Genomic DNA, 17,527 nt, shown 5'->3' on the forward strand with positions numbered 1-17,527 from the left:
TGTACGCACAAAACATTCCAATATAGTTTATTGCACTTTATTAGACAATGGTTCATAACTATTACTGTATGAAACTTAACATCTTCGATTATTTAAGGCTTCTTGCAAATGAGATGCTCAAGAAAAGTCAATCGGTGCTGAAAAAAAAGTCCTCAGCAGATTCAAATTTTAAGATTCTCATTAAAAATCAAGAGCTCTACAGGAACAAAAAAATATTCACTTGCATATTTTAGAAGTACAACTGAAAATCGGATGCAAAGCAAAAAAGAAAAAAAAATCTGAATTGCAGTCAGGGCATTCATCAAGAACAGTCAAAAACCTTAAACAGGCACTTTGAACATTATGACAATCATGCCGACAGTCAGGACTGCAAAGTGGCCAACCAGAAGATTCAAGATACTGCTAATTTCACAAAAAAATAAAGCACAGCTCAACCGACTTTGTTTTATTAAAAACAAGACATTCTTTCAGATCGCAAGTGAAAAAAATGCAAGAGCTCAGAAAGTGAAAACAGAACCGATTCCATCCCGTAAATTAGTGTCTTTATGACAAAGATTCATCCTGACTGTGCTTGCCCTCAGCCAAACTTTCAGTCGTTCGGTTAACAATTTTGAGGTCTCAATTTTGGGATTTTCTTTATGCTGCTCAGTAGAATTGTGCTCAGAGATGCAGAAACAAATAAAAAAAAAAAAAACTAGTTATAAAGTAGTATTTAAGACACTTAAACACCTGCACTAATCAAGCCCATTCCCCCCAAAATGCACCTCCTACAAAGAGAAGCAAGTTCTTTCTTGGATTTCAGTTTGGGTTCATTTATTTTCATCCTTCTCACTGTTTTATTTTCATGCTCATAGCACAAAATGCAAGTAATGAATGACCCTGCTTAAAAGAAACTTGTTTCTTCAGGTGAGCTGTCGGATTTGTCAATTGAACAGTTCCCAAGGAAACGGACTGAAAAGAGTGCAAGGTTGAGTTAAAGATCAGGCAATAATAAGCCATGGTGTGCAGCGAGGACATGTCCAGCATTGCATTATTACAAGTCCTTTAGTTTCAGTGACTTTTTTTTTTTTTAATCATACAACGCTGAAACAATGAAGGTAAACACAAAATGGGTTTCAGACTTGATGAAGGGTTGATTGTCACGGATTAAGCTGTACATCTCCAAAACTAAGGCCATTCAAACATTAAAATGCACTTTTTAAGTCATGGTAAACAACAAAAACACCCTCTGCTTAGCGGTAGATTCTCTGGCACGTGATGAGGTATTCAGGGAACGCCTGCGTGTCGTTGAAGATGACGAACATGGTGGGCTTGGTGATGTCGTCGGTCACGCTGTCGTATCGGAGGGGAATATTTCCCGTCTCCTTCAGCGGGGCGGTCTTCATCGAGTGGCAGCCTTTGGTGAAGTCTCCGGTTAGGACCTTGGAGACGAATATAAACTTGTATCCGTCGGCGTTCGGGGGCGAGTACTGATCCTGGACGGACAGAGCGGAGTTGACGGCGAAGTACACTCCCTGACCGTACACCGTGGCTGTGCGGGGGAGGAGAAGATGATAAAAAATACAGGATATGTGCGACCTCTGGGAAGAGACACGCATCGCGAGACAGGTTTGAAACGTACCGTTCTTCCCGCAGAAGCTTCTGTTAAACCCATGAACGCAGATCTCCTTCACGCTCCCCTCGCTCGTCCCGTGGTACAGAACCCGTTCGACGACCGGCTGGGTGGAATGCTGCAGTACGCTCGCCTTCTTCAGCTTGTACTGATTGTAAAGCAGTCGGTTCATGAGTTTTTCCACCTGGGCGACCAAAAAAAACAACATAAAGACCCTCTTTATTCCAGAAACGTCGCCTAAATTTGTCACAAGGTGTCGTCTTCATCACCTGTATGATTCGGATTTTGCTGTGGTACTCCTGTATGGTGCCGTAAAAATTCTTCACCACCTCCTGGAACTCCTCGGACTCTTCGTCGATTTTGGTTGCATCAGGCAGGTGGGACAGGAGAGAATATTCCTCCTCTGTTGTAAAAATATTTAGGATGAAAATCAATCGCCATCATCACTTAACAAGAACATAAAGCTGGAAAAACTGACAAAAGTCAGGCAAGGACAACTTTATCGTGTCACCATCAGCAATATAGCACATAAAATAAAAGCTATTAAAGTAATTATACCTCAAAGTATTACATCTGTGTTTTTATTAGGCTACTTAAACTGTTTTAGTTACGTTGTTTCACCAGCATGCTCAAAATAGAAAACAAGTAGCGGTACCAGTCTTCCTTTCATCATTCACTTTAACAACATTTTTATGTTTTTTTTTAACACAAAGTACTTAATTTCTCAAAAGAACAGATTTCAAATCCCGAACATCAAACCAGAATGATAAAATAGCCCATAACGTACCACTCAAACCATCTATCAATAAACTGCTTTGACTAGAGACATAAAAACATCCCATTGTTTTCCAATCACTAAACGGAGCACACTAAGTGCTGATAACTCTCTTCAATGTCGACAACATTATGGAATGTGGAAGACAACATACCCATTTTAAGTTTCTGTAAGGTGTTTAAAATGAAATCAGGAGAAGAACATGCAGCTACAGTCGCTCCCCTGTCTATTCAGTATTCACAGCCATTTCAGTGGTGGTGAATACCGAGGGTCACTGTATCTAAAAAAAACTGTCTTTACTACGACACGTCGACAAAATGTCTGTAGTTCATTTAGGCTGCAGGACAGCGAGAGAGAGCAAGACATTCATAAGAAATGAGGAAGGTAGCAAGTTTTGCTTGCCCCAGGCCAGCTGGAGCTACAATGTAGTAGCCTGGCATTAGAGTCTGAATGTATGTGTTTGAATGACTGAATAAAATGTGAAGCACATTGGGGTCCTCTGAACTTGACAGGAAGCTATGAAATGCAGGTATTGTGTCATTATTACCATATTTTATTGGGGTTACAGAGACTAAAACTCCTGTTTTCGTAATGCTAGCTATGCCATCTTAGCTAATCACCCAAAATATGAAAGGCAAATGCCAGTTTAAAATGCCAACTCTCTACTCTCTCTTGACCAAAGAAATGTTATATTTATGTTTTGGGTGTTGACTTGTCCTGACATCGCAAAAATAGCAGTTACCTGGTACATCCTGGGTCACATCCCCCAACTCCAGCAACTTCCTGGAGATTTTCACCGACTTCCCAGAAGCGATGTTATATTCCTGCATCTTCTCAAAGTTTATAATGTGGGGTTGATTGTCGAACAAAATGTCAACTTTCTTAAGCTTCATCCTCCAGGCGTTCTCAATAAACACTATAGCGTCCGTAGAGTAAGCTTTTGCTTTCGAGGTGATCGGGTTGTGATGAACCCACTGAACAGTCTTCAGGATTTCTTTGTCCGACACGGCGTTTGAGATATTGTCCAGCAGCAGCTTCACGTCAGAAATCGCTGCGGTCACGTAATCCTTAAACCCAGAAACGGCAATGATAGTTCCCTGAACCTGAACGTCCACCGCGTGCTTCCGCTTGATCACCTCCAAACACTTTGCGTGGTAATCGGTCATGTTTTTGACGGTCCTGTGTTCCACCTTCTCCTCAACCTGCCTCTGGTTCACTTTCTTGTTGAAAGCGATGTCGACCCGAATTAGGTCGCAGCTGTAACCGGCAAACACGTGGAGCTGAAGGGTGTTGGCTGCCTTCAGTGCGTTCTCAAAGGACAGATCGACGCTTTGCTGCCGAGCTACCTGCTGGTTGTTGCCTGTAGTACTATTGGAGTGTTCTTCTTGCATCACTTTCTTGGAGAGCTCCAAGGCTTTTTTAAGTTGTTCCTCTTCGTCCTGCTGGGACCACTGGTTGGCCTCCATAGAGTACTGGATGGCTAAGGAGAGCTGGGCCTCTTCCTCCAGGCTGGCGCCAAGAACTCCCTGAGGCAGAAACGCACTCGCCACATTTTGATCAGATAAAGGCTGGGGGCTTTGGACGTCTGTCACATCAGAGTCCTGATCCGCTAGTGCGCTCGGTTCCTCAGCAGAGTACAGATCTAAACTGTCCATGTCATTGAATTGGTCGGCAGCGGGCATCCCGTCTTCCTGCCGATCATCAACGGTTGAGACGATTCTCTTGGCCTCCTCCAGGAGACCTGAAAGGAGATCAACAGATTCAGTGACACCGTGGTGAAAGAAATGAACTGGTGAGGAAGGAAGCTAGTACCGGTGTTTGTGGCTCCATTTGAGTTTGTCTGCATCGAGTCTGCCTTCAGCTCGGGGGAAGAGTCATTCACACACCCCTTCTGAATGTTTTTCTGAGATAACATCTTCCACGCACTTTCAAAAATGTCCTGAAACATAAAAGGAAACATCAATTCATTATATCCTTCATCTTCATTCGCAGAATTTGATTCAGTCCCTATAATATTATGGAATTATTAGACTGTGTACGAATTGGATCTGTTTGGAAAATCAGAGTCGATGTAAAGCCATTAAAAAGCCAGAGTAGGAACTGCTGTTTTGGGTAAGTCCATATACTTCTTAGAACTTCTTGGCTGTGATTTCCATGTTCAGTCAGCCTCACTTTGATTTTTAGCGCAAAAACAGGACTGTCAAAGCTGCACCATGTCTGTATGTTGGTATTCATTCTAAGAAATCTTGCCACCTTTAATTATGCAAGACCTAAGACCGCTGGATTATTACAAACTTCTGAATTAGAACTTGCTTACACTGATTTTATTGTCATATTATCGTAACTTTAATGTCAAATGATTGTATTTTTTGCAATATCACAACCCTATTCTTGTTGTCAAGAAAAAAAAATGGTCTGGCTCAAATATTCCATCAAAGAGTTGACATCACTCTGAACTATGTAAACCCAAGGAGTGCACCGGTAAGGAGAAAGAAAATCCAGATTGAAAAAAAATTTTCTTCAAAAACGAAACATTTAAATTAATCAATAAAATCAATTGTCTGCTCAGCCCCAGTTTGTGGTATTTAAAAAATAGTCAATATTCAATTCAAGTTAAAACAGGTGAAGTTTCAAAGCTTCTAATTTGCACTGAAAAAACACACTACGCTGAAAGTGAGACTCATTCAGAAAACTGAATGAGTCTCATCATTCTGTATGCTGGAAGATGTTGCCTCAGGCTGTACTATGAAAAAAATAAAACAACAAAAAAAAAATACATTGCTGGCTCGTTAGAATGGATGAGAACCAGTAGTACCAGCCACCTGAGGGGAGGGAACTTGGAGCTGCACAACTTTAAAAGCACAACAGTTCAAAACGTTTTGCTTCATGGTGTTACCTGGTGTGGCAGCGGCTCCCAGGGGACGTACTTCAGGCTGATGAACACCTGAAACTTCGTCTCCATCTCGTTCAGAATGCTCCTGCACTCCTTCTCGTCTAAAAAGCGAGTCACGCCCGGGACGTTCACAGTAATGATTCTGGTGCAGATTGACGACAACACACTCTGCAGGACCTCCTCCGCCATTTGGCACGCAACCGCTTGACCGTGGATCTAACAAATTCGGCAAAAACGGAAATGAAATATGAAACAATTTTTTTATTTCTAATTTACTGACATTCTTCCCCTACGCACCTTTAGCCCGCAATTCTCTTCGCCCTCCAGTGGAAAAATGGACACCTGATCCATGTCGGCCAGCAGCTGGTGACAGTGAATCTGGACGTACTTGAGCATCCCGGGCTCCATGGTGAGGAGTGCCTCCCTTTCGATGGGTGTGGTCAGAAACTGCATGATGGCGGCCTGCTTGTCGTTCTCCATGCCTTTCAAGGTCAGAACGTCTATGCTGCCGGGGCGCTCTGACAACTTCGTCGATGTGAAGCTCAGTGTTTGCAGGAAGTCGGACCACTCCTTGCAGCACAGCAGCGCCTCTTGCTCCGACTCCAGAGGAACGCTGAACTCACACACCTGGGATTTTAAAAAGACACTCGCCTGATCGGCGACCTTTTGGCTCAGGGAGGTTACGGACACGGTCGAATCGGACACAACAAACAAAGCGGGCAGGCTCCTTTGAGTCAACGCTTGTAGTAAATAGTTCTTCACGTCTTGTCTTTCGATGAAGAGAGCCACCTCCAGACCGACGGTAAAACGAGTTTCTGCTATACTGCCAAAAAAGCGTGAGATCGAGTCTTTTATCTGCTCTAATTCCAGTTTGTTCGGACCTGAAACGTGAACGCCGTCGTCTTTGATTTGGATGCCCAAACTCGGATGAGCCTTTTGCACATCTTGTTGAATGCTGTTTTTTTTATACCAAGCAAGTTTTATTCGGTCTGTGACAGGGATATGGCACGAGTGTGTTTCTATTTCCACAGTTTGATCCTCCATGACAGCCTCCTCCACTTCCACCACACTGGCAGCAGGTGGCTCCTGACTAGTGTGTGGCGTCCCAGCAGGGGACGACGGCTTTGAATCGACTGGGAGCGGACTGGTCTGCATCTCCACATTTTCCACTACCACCAATTCAGTGTCTGTGACATCCTGGCTCTCAGTTACAGAGTCTTGTGTCGCAGGTTGAAGGAAGTCAAAGAAGGCCTTCACTACGAGTTCGGTGTCGTTCACTTTGTGTTGAAGACGTAGGACGCAGTCCACAGCTGACGAGAGGACACAGTAATTACAATTAGACATCGAGTAACAGAGCTACTCATTCCACTTTAGTCCCTTCACTTTCTCCCATCTCAGACAAGGTTGCCGCAGGTTTCAGAAACTCAAATTTAAGACTTTTAAAAACCATTAAGATTGGAATTTAAGACCTGTGTTGCGACAGCAATGTACAAAATAAAATCACAAATAATTACATTCTACAGAAGTTAGCCAATGGTCATGATGAACATCATTCAGTCAGCTTTTGATGCATTTCTGCTGACCCATGATGAACTTGAAAAAAAAAAGCTGACTAACTTTACCCCCCTGCTAGCCAGACAGCTAGCTAGCTGTCAAGCAGGCCAGGGTGAAACTAACTAACTTTACCCCTGCTAGGTAGCCAGCTAGCTAGCATATTATAACAACTAGTCATCACACAATTCAATCTTTTGCCTATCAGAATAGATTTGTGAAAAAAAAATGGTCATCATAAGGTGACACAGCGTACAACTTACACTCGTAATATGCAAAGGTGACCTTGGCCGTTCCCTCAGAGAGCATGGTGACCTCCTTCACCCGCTGGTTCCCGCCCCGCTCGCCCTCAAAGTACAACCTGAGCAGATCTGGTGAGGTACCCGGATGCAGGTTCTCCAACAACACCGAGTCCGTTTGCTCAATCTGTTCCAGAGTCACCTCTGACCCATCCAGTTTTCTCTTGGAGATCCTGGCCTGTAGAGTCTGGAAATCTAAAAAAAAAAAAAAAGTTGATTTAGTCATCCATGAAAAAAACAAAACAAAATGCCAGCTGCAGATGAACTTTTTGTATACATCATCTCTGAATGTCTTCTGAGGTAAAATACTCTCATTTGACCTTTAGACAAGGGTTGGCTGAGATGAATGAGGACAAAGTCTTTTTCTGAAGACGGGATCAGAGTGTAGTCCATCATGTTCAGGTCCATCATGTTTTCTACGTAGAGCTCTATCATCTCGGTGCTGGTGTAGGAGCTGACCCCCCGCAGCAGAAGCCTGCACCGGTCCTTCGACGGAGGCTTCCTTACGCTCAGCTCACAGTTGTGCACTACGTGATGCCTTTTCGACAGAACTCTGGCTGCAGCTGTCGACGGGATAAAAGCAGAAGGAAAAGAAATTAGCATACAGTAAGTCAGTAACAAAAGTATACATTGCACCCATTGACTGGACCTCTGTTGAAATAGTCTTCCTATAAAGCGGGTAGATATTTAGCCAATCATTTATTCCATGTTACATGTTTTTATTTGTCATTATTGTTTTTATTTGTCATTATTTGGTAACCAACTGTAGAAATCAATTTTCACTTTGATTTCGAAAGGTTTATTTGTCTTTTATTCTTGCCAAGAAGACATTTTTCTGGTAATTTTTGATTCGTAAAGCCAAAAAAAAGGGTAAAATATTTAAGGATGTCCAATCGCTATATCTTAAGAGTCATAGTTATCTTGGAAAATCATCTTTCAAGATCTGTCATTAAGTGTTTCAAGAATAAACTACAATTGCACAAGAAAAGGAACATTTAAATGAGTGGCTCATGAATTTTACACAGAATTTTTTTACACAGTTCTATTGCAGTTGCCATTTTACAATTTCAGGCAGGTTTTCCAGGAAACTTCACTTGCCTTCTGCATCTTCGAAACGCAGCACGGCGCGGTTCTGCTTGATCTCCACGGACTCGAGCGGACCTCCTCCAGAGCGACGCTTGTTCTCAAAGTAGAGGTAGAGCAGCTCCTCGTCTATGTTTCCAGGAAGCTCCAGCACCTCCACCGTCCTGCCCTCTGGGTTGTTGCCAGACATCCTAAAAGAGAAAAAAACTGAGAAACTTTTTTCTCTGTCTGTATTTGACATCAGTATTGTATAATGATACACACAGGTTTATGTTATTACAAGAACTTCATTTTCATTTCACTTTTTCCATTTATAAACTTTATTTTCATTTAAGTTTCTGGGCCAATTTCTCAGAAATATTCTCACCACCAAAATGACATAAGGTTAAGCATTTTGAAGGCTTTGAGACCAGTTGTCCTAATAACCAATACTTAGATTAAACAAGCTAAAAAACACCCTGGATTTTAGTCTTTGAAAGTAAAGACTAAAATTTAGACACACAAACAGCTCTCATGATTTCTATTTCTCGTTGTTTTAAAGGTCACAGTTGTAAAATGCATCATATAATCAATGTGTGCAAAATTGCGGTTGAAAAATGCCACGCATTAAGTTCTATTTTATTATTAATACATTTGGCCACCAGGATGGACTTTGACCATTTTTTATACCCACATTTAATATTGATCTGATTGAGGTGATGGTGAAAAAGTAAGAGGCTGGAGATGAAAATGTGGGATAATCATAAATAACATCTGCAATGTCATGTTTTCTAAATATTTAATGTAGTGCAGCAATAAAAGTTGGCTTTTCGACCTGTAAAATAATCCTCAAAACGTTTTGTTTTGCCACTGTTGTGCACTTTGAAAGTGAACTGAGGAATTTAAAACTTTGCTTTATAAATTAATAACTTGTGCTTATTTAGTTTTCTATATACTCTACACTTTCCACATAATAGAACATTGTTTGGGAAATTGTCAATTTTCTTTTACAGCTATAAACTCAGAGTACGACTCTTATTGAGGCCATTGCACAAGAAAAATACACAAGTACATCCCCTCCTATGCATCCAGGAAAACATTTTGTTAATTTCACATACTTAAAATTAAAAACTTGAATATTGCCTTAAGTCAAAAAAGTCATTAAATTTGCCAGGGAAACAGATGGTAATTTTCCGTAATTCATTTGGCAGAAATGTACTCCTGCCAAATAAGTACATTACTGCAACCCTTGAATAAATGTTTTTATGCTACATCATTGTGACTACTTGTTAATAACTGAACTGATTGGATTTTCGTACATATCTTACTGTTCAAACCACCAGAACGCTGACAGGAGGTTGACAATGGAAAATCTGCTAAAATCTGGTGATCCATATGTTGCCTGTGTTTCACATTACACCTTACATTGTCACGGATTAAAAATCTGTGTTGACCATCACTGATTAATCATGCAACAATTAAAATGCCAAGGACCTTCAGAAAATGTTCCACCTCTCGTTCAACTCTACACGTTAAGTAGATGACCACATGTTTTCATTCACTCATGAAACTACTGCTGCAGTTTAGTTCCCCTTCCGGCCGCCAGTAATAAACCCAGCCAGGGCCTACACACTGCAGCAGGTTACTCAGCCTGACACTTGCAGGAAGTCTTATCAGGAACATTGTTTCAGAGCCAAAATGCCACACTACCACATTAGCTTGCTATGCCGCCGCCAGCAGCGCTGGGATGACGCTTTTTTTAAATTTAAATTGTAGTTTACCCAACATGTATACATTATTGCTTAGTGCCGTCGTGTTACAAGCTTTAAAGTGAAAGCTGGAGCTCCTGTAGCTTCTAGAAACTAGCTTGAAGGCACCATAAAACACTCCGTGTTGCACTTTTTTTCATAAAACGGCTACGCAATAAGGAAAGGTCATTTTCCAAAGGCGGTTAAGCGAACATTTTGGACTTTCTTACCTGTGCTACAAAGAAAACATTGACTTTCATCAGACAGCGGTGCGCTTCCTTGTTTTGCTGCTTGCTGAACTCTAATGGCGTCATCAGCCCGTCGCTGCGTATTAAAGGAGCGCCGCCGGTTTCTGCACCGCGTTGTTCAGACCTGAAGGAAAAACTCTATGTGGATAAACTTACCCTGAAAATATGAGCTTCACGAAGTTTAGCTCAATTTAAAGGTGCTTATTGGTAAGGCTATTTACCCCGTTCCAAGAAAAAGTCGTTTTAATTTGAAATACAAAATGGCTCATTTTACGGGTTTATATCGATAAATTGTCATTGAAAGTTAATTTATTTAAGTAATTTCTGAATTTTAGGAATTGAATTCAGAAGCTTGAAAATATATTTTAACTCCACACACAAAGATATATTACCAGCGGGTTTTCTATGCTGTAAAAGTTTTTATGACTTAGCTGAAGCCCACGTTCCCAGAAAATAAAAACCTTACATAAGATCAAAAATGGCAGCCTAGTCAAAACTGATGCTAAAGTTCTTTCCACGCGAACTTTTGCATCAAACTCATACGTGCTTCTCTATCCCACTTGCTTTTTAAAAATATTTTCTATCTTCATTTATGTTTACAGTTTTTTCATGTCTTGTTCATTTTTCTTATTGTTGTAACCTTTTGGGGACATTTAGGAAATCTCTCCCAAGAGTTCCAGTGAGTTTGGCATTTGTTTATTTTAATTTTTTTCTGTAATTAAAAATATCTACTCTGATGTTCTGAAGTAATCAGAAGATTGCTTTTGAATCATCACAATCCCCCCTTCAAAGAAAGTATGGCCAAGTGATTGTTGTAAATTACGTCCTAAGAAATTAAAATCTCAAACTGTTTTTATTTACTTTGATAGTATAATTTTTTTTGCTGTACAAGATTTGTGCTGTATTAGTTTAATACAGCATATAATAATCTTTTGTGCCTTAGCTTGAATAAGTTTGCTACTTCTTGTATGTGTGTGAATTGGAGTTCGTTTAATTTGCTTACTGCTGAATACAAGGTGATGCAGCTTAAGACATGCTAAGTTTAAACTACAAAATATTACCTGTATTTTATTAGCAACACAATATAACATTTGAGTTAGATTGTGCAATTGATAAGAATGTATGGTAAATGGGTTTTATTCTATGTGGAAACATTTCCATCCAAAAATGTCAGTTCGTCAAATTATGTCCAATTATATTTATGTAAAAAAAAAAAAAAAAAAAAAAAAAATCCATGATAAATTACATCACAAAAAATTGGCTTGGATGAATCTTGCAAATAATTACAATGTTTAAATTAATCTGCAGTTGTACCAGCTGTACAGCCAAAAAGGAAATCAGATATATTTTAAGTGGGGGTACACTAAGAGAAAATGTGGAAGAGTTTGGATTTATGTCCTAAAACGATATCTTATGTCCAACATTTATAGCATTTTAAACGAGTAGAAAGCATTTGGTGACAAAACTATTCATTAAAAACTGAAAGCTCAGCACCAACGTGAATGTTCTGTGCTGTATTTATTCTCTCTGGGGCCATTACGGGGCTTGTGAAATGTTTATCAGGGTCATAATAATTGGGCAGAATGAGACTCTTAACACTTGTGTACATTTTATAACCTTTGTAAAAGTTTACTGCACCGGAGGAGCATATTGGTATTTTAAACACTGTCTTGTTTAGTTCAGGAGACAGCATTGCATTTAAAAAAACTAACGCATAAAAAATACAGAAAAGACCCTTTGCCTTAAACACGAAGAGACGGGGAAACACCTTAACACCTAATGGGCGCCTCCGGGGTTTATTAAGTTCAAGGTAAAAGTTCTACTTCTTACGTGTTAGATAACCACTCCGAGAATGGAACATTACTTTTAAACAGTAGCAATTTTTCCAATCTCAAACTAAAGCGGAGATGCTTTCAAGATTACCCTTCATGCCCATGGCTTTCATACGCCGTTGCGTGGGCTGTATGTAGGACACATACAGTCCATTGTTTTATGTCTTCACAATCGTCAAAAGCATGCCAGGAAAGTAGGTGGACAGTCTATGGCTTGCTAATTATACCATATGAAAACACAAAACCATAAGAATGTTTTATTAAGAAAAGACACTGAGTCTACAAAACCAGTGCAGCTGAAGTTGTAGTAGTTAGTCATTCTGTCAGATCGTTGGTTCCATCTATCCCCATCTCTGGTCTTCATGCAGTTTTTGATTTTTTCAAAGACAAATAAAAAACTGCAGTCAATTCACAAGGGTAGTAGAGTAACCAAAAATGATACAAGAGTAGAAGTATAAAGTCAAGGAATGTATATATACTTCTGTCATACTAGAATACAGTATTTAACACTCGTCACTTGAAAAATGGTGGAAACATGTTTTTGGCTTCTGTGACGGTATAAGCGAGTTCAGTTTGGAAATATAAAAAGATCTTTGTTTCACTTTTTCTGTGCCATTTCACCTGTTAGCAGCTCATTTCGCTGTTTGCTGCACGTTTGCACCTGTTGGTCACCGTATTTGATCAAGTGATCGTCATGGCGTTACCTCTTCACAATCTGTTACAACCAGTAGATCAGCAGCTCAAATCGTACGAGAGAAATGAAATGCAGAGAAAAGACAACAAGTTTAAATAAAGAGAATAGAAATGTATATTTTTCTGTCACTGAGTTTACTGTCAGTTTTAATAGTGATCTCAATTTCATTCATATTTTAAATTAAGTGGGTAAAACTATGTTTTCGTACTTTTTTTGTCAACTATGCTCTCTTATCTTCCTCCAACTTTTTGGTGATGTTGAAGGTGAAGGTTTACAGGCTCAGGAGATCCAACCTGGGACGATCAGATATTATTGATCTGCTGAATCTGAATCTGGGATCAGAAACCAGTGCTGGGTTTTCTATAATGTTTCTAAAATTCTTTAATATTCATCGAACTTTAACATGAGATGGTGGAGAATCAACACATAATCAGACACACATTCAGTCTAAATAACAGATGATTGAAGGAGACTTTTTGATCAAGTCATCGTCATGTCCTCACCTGTTCCACAATCTGTTACAACCAGTAGAACAGCAGGTGGAGCAGGTCTTCTGCTTTAATTATTGGTCAACTCAAGTCATGTGACATGAGTTGACAGAGAAATGACAAAGAGAAAAGACAACAGAGTTAAAGAGGAAAATATGCATGGACAGCAGACAGAACCATTTTCTAACTTCCAGCTCTACGCAGCTACATCTGAAATGCTTAGTTATGTTGTGTAGATAGAAATGTTCGTACTTTTTTCATCAACTGGGTTCTCTTATCTTCCTCCACCTGACTGGTGATGATTAAGGTGGAGGATTGCAGGCTCAGGAGATCCAACCTGGGATTATCGGAACATCAGATAGCTGAGGAGTCTGGATCTGAGATCAGAGACTAGTGTGTACATTTTTAATGTCTATTCTCTTTTTGTGATCTTTCTGTGTTGCAACACATGAATATGGCCATATAAACAAAAGTAAATCGTTTATCTTTCTGTGTTAATTTAGTAAACCTGATGTTCCCTAATGCAAGCAGGAGGGAAGCAGTATTATGTGTTGTGGAATGCAAAAACTTACAAGCAGGAGCCAGGAGGACAGGAACCATATGGACAACAAAGAAAGAATCCAGTGACGAGCAGCTAAAACCTGAAAGATAAAAACTTTGAGAGTGGATTAATGGAGGAACAGGCAAGAACAATTTACTCGCCTGTAAATTGTTTAGGCGAGTAAGGGACAGTGTGGGGAAGTGCGTGATTAGAATCCCAAACACCTAAAATGAAAAATCTGACAACGGGAAAAAGAAGAGCCCCGGTGCAAGACGCTACGTCAGGATTTTTTTATTGGCTTTAATAAAAACAACAGAGAAATTATATCCTAATGGGACTTCTCAGGAAGGTTCTCAGTTTTTCAAGATCCCAATCTAGTCAGAATCACTTGACAAGTCGTAGCGAGGTCTAAACCACACTTGTCTGGAACTCACTCTGCTGTTAGACCCAATTCCAGAAGTTAAAGGTGTTGGTTCCTTTTCTCTGTCCGTTTGAGACTTCATAAACACACACATGCAAGGGAATGACAGACTTGGAATTTTGCAGTATGTTGATGGTGAAGGACTGACGACAGGGGAAGAAGTCACAAAGGGATCCTCACACGGCATCATTTGTGGATAACTGAGGATAGGGGATGACGAAACAGAATCTTCACTGACTGGGGAACTGATGGGATGAAATGACATAATGGGACAGTCAGTTGGCATTGTTGGTGAGGTACTGAAGTCAGGGGAGGACAGAATTGCATCCTCAGATGCACTCTTAGATGAAATACTGAAGGGTGAATTAATGTGATTCAGCCAAAATGTCATGGGTGAGGGATTGGAGACAAGAGAAGACTGAAAAGAATCTCCAGTCCCTTTTGATGGACTGGAGACAGGGGATGGCTGAAAAGAATTCTCATGCATCGTCCCTCTAAGGACAGGGAATGACAGAACGGGATCCTCACACAACGTATTTGAGGAGGGACTGAGAACAGGTACCTCTTCAGCACCACTGTCTCTGGTCTTCTTGGAGGGGAGCTCCTCTTCAGCATCATCACTCTTCCTGGTCCTCTTGGAAGGGAGCTTGTCTCTAGTTTGATTCTCCCTGGTGCTTTTGGCAGAGGGCTCCTCTTCAGCAAAAACACTGTCCCTAGTCCTCTTGGCTGGAGGCTCCTCTTCAGCATCATCACTCTCCCTGGTCCTTTTGGAGGGGAGCTCCTCTTCAGCATCATCACTCTTCTTGGTCTTCTTGGAGAGGAGCTCCTTTTCAACATCATCACTCTCCCTGGTCCTCTTGGAGGAGAGCTCCTCTATAGCAACGGTGTCCCTCATCTTCTTTGAAGGGGGCTCCTCTTCAGAGTCACTGTCCTTTGTCCTCTTTCTGTTCATGCCGGTCACAGATGTCCCACGAGCCACATTCCCTACCAAACCTACCTGATGACGTAGTGAGATACCAATAGGTCTGGAGTCATCTGGACTCAAAATGGGCTCTTCCGGCTTGTCAAGTCCATGTGTGGATTCAAGTGAAGCCAATTGAGAAATGCTCTCTTGAAGTGTCAGAGCCATCCTGATGTTCCATATGTATTTAAAATTTGGAGGAAGAATCTCAAGCAGCTGTGACGCAGGGTAAGCACGGTCCACTGTCAGACTGGAGCTGGTAGTAGAGTCATTACCTACCTCGTCCTCACTGGAGCTGGTTGTAGAATCATTACCTACCTTGTCCTCACTGGAGCTAGTAGTACTGCTACCACTAGAATTGCTAGCACAGTCATTACCAACCTCATCTAGACTGGAGCTCGTAGCACAGTCAACAGACTGCGGAGGTGAACTACATGTCGACTCCTCTCCATGGCCTCCAGAAACCATGGTGTCTGACATATGAGGGAAAACATTTGACCACACCTTACCAAGATCCTTACCATCGTCCTGATGTTCCTCCAATGTTGGGGTTCCATCTGCTGGAAGCGCTACACTATAAGCTGTGAAGGAAAACAAGAAAAAACTATAGCTCAGTATCAAGACCTTCATAAAAGGCAATGTTTAAAGAGAACACTGAAATACCAAAATACATTAACCCAGGTTTGAAAATGTCTAAATATAAATGACAGTATGTACTGTGTTGAAGACTGTTTAATAGCTAATAAAATACCTTTAATCTTACATTGTACCATTAGTGTGAATAATATACAACACTGCAAGAAATTCCCTTCTATAACTCACATAAATCTTTGATGCTGCTGAACAGGTATGTTTTATCTTCATAGCCAAAACAAGACAAATGAGCCATTCTCTACTATTCAACTTAAATTACTGCTTACATACATTTTATAGTATAAAAGAATTGAAAAATAATTTGTGTCCATTAGCATTTTTAAATTACTAAAATGTTAACTGTAGATAATTAAATACAATTTCTTATTTTTTTGTATTCAGATGAGTGCATCCATGGAAAACAAACATATATTTTTATATAAAATATATATAAAAAATATTGTCAAAAAAAAAGATAATCACTGTAAGCATTTGTAACATTTCTAAAATTAGATCTAAAAGAGATAAACTAAATAATTTAGGGATATCATAGGAGGTATATGTGTGAAAAGTTTTGTCTTTGTTAACTTTTTATTAAAGTCATTTTATAGCATTTTCCCAACATATCCATGGAAATTAAATATGTTTGGGCATTTTTCAAAAACAATGGATAAAGAACCATCCAGTTTGCCTAGAATTGGACACCAAAGCCATAAAAGCTGATTTTCACAAAGTAATCATTATTTTGTATTTGAAAACCAGCTTTTATTGATGATCACTACTACAGACACACGAGTGCACACAAACACATAATGATGCTTATTACTGGGGCAACAGTGGTAGGGGTTTGCCCTGGAATGGCCCGCCTCCATCGTTGTGTCCTTGGTCAAGACACTTCTTTCCTGCTGGTGTTGGTCAGAAGGGTCAATGGCTTGATAACAGCTGTGGCTACTATCCATTATCTTATCACCATCAGTGTATGAACACTGATTTATCAGTGTGTGAACACTAATAAACCTCTACAAGTCTGATGTTATTGCCATGGAAACAAAATATGTTTTGTCAGGACATTACAAAAAAAAAAGGAGATTTCCAAGCTAATTTTTCAAAAAAAAAATTTCCAACAAGCACAATTTTTCTCAAACACTAGTGCTTTATCCACAACTTTCAATAAGCTAACACGAAAGTCACAAAACCATTCCCCTATCTTGAAAAAAAAATAAAACTATAAAACTAAACTATTGAATCATAGTGTCATAGGGAAAATACATTTTTAAAAATGCTTTTTAAGGTAATATTCAATGTTTAATGCGTTTCATTCAGTGTTCATGGATACCCAGTGTGTGTCACTACATTTTTCAAAATATAACAGTCAAAAGCAAGCTAATTTTCCAACAAATGGACAGAAACGCAACAGTTTTTTCTTCTTTCTTTTGAAATCAGCATAATATTTATTCTCGAACACTAGTGTTAATAAAGCTTTGTGAAGTCATTAAATCCGATGCTCTCACTTATAGCACCTTTGTTTCAATCAATTTGCAGATTTTACCACATTATGCTAAAAAAACAACATATGTTCCTTTCTTTAAATAAACAAAGCAAAATGATTACATTTACAGGCCATCAAAGGGGTTAAACACACGTTGTTAAATGTTTCTTTTACCATTAAATAGCTCATGTTTTTCATTTGGCGTATCCATGGAAACTGAGTGTTTATCAGAGCATTTTTCAAAAAATAACGGTCACGAGCGAGCTCATTTTTCAAGAAT

The 17,527-nt window shown here is 39.8% G+C and overlaps 1 protein-coding gene across 1 annotated transcript; it reads right to left on the minus strand.

The window, feature by feature from the left end:
• Positions 1-21: 21 nt before the first annotated feature.
• Positions 22-10,250, minus strand: parp10 (poly(ADP-ribose) polymerase family member 10). The gene is made up of 11 exons (XM_055056010.1): positions 10,171-10,250; positions 8,229-8,404; positions 7,451-7,693; positions 7,095-7,325; positions 5,578-6,590; positions 5,284-5,496; positions 4,200-4,326; positions 3,130-4,128; positions 1,882-2,015; positions 1,622-1,796; positions 22-1,531 (listed from the first exon to the last, which is right to left on the minus strand). Exons 2-11 carry the CDS (start codon positions 8,401-8,403, stop codon positions 1,233-1,235), a joined length of 3,609 nt encoding a protein of 1,202 aa, XP_054911985.1. The 5' UTR covers position 8,404; positions 10,171-10,250; the 3' UTR covers positions 22-1,232.
• Positions 10,251-17,527: the final 7,277 nt, after the last annotated feature.

This window comes from Poeciliopsis prolifica, unplaced genomic scaffold (genome assembly GCF_027474105.1).
Source record: "Poeciliopsis prolifica strain line A6 unplaced genomic scaffold, Auburn_PproV2 SCAFFOLD043, whole genome shotgun sequence".
Classification (NCBI taxonomy): Eukaryota; Metazoa; Chordata; class Actinopteri; order Cyprinodontiformes; family Poeciliidae; genus Poeciliopsis; species Poeciliopsis prolifica.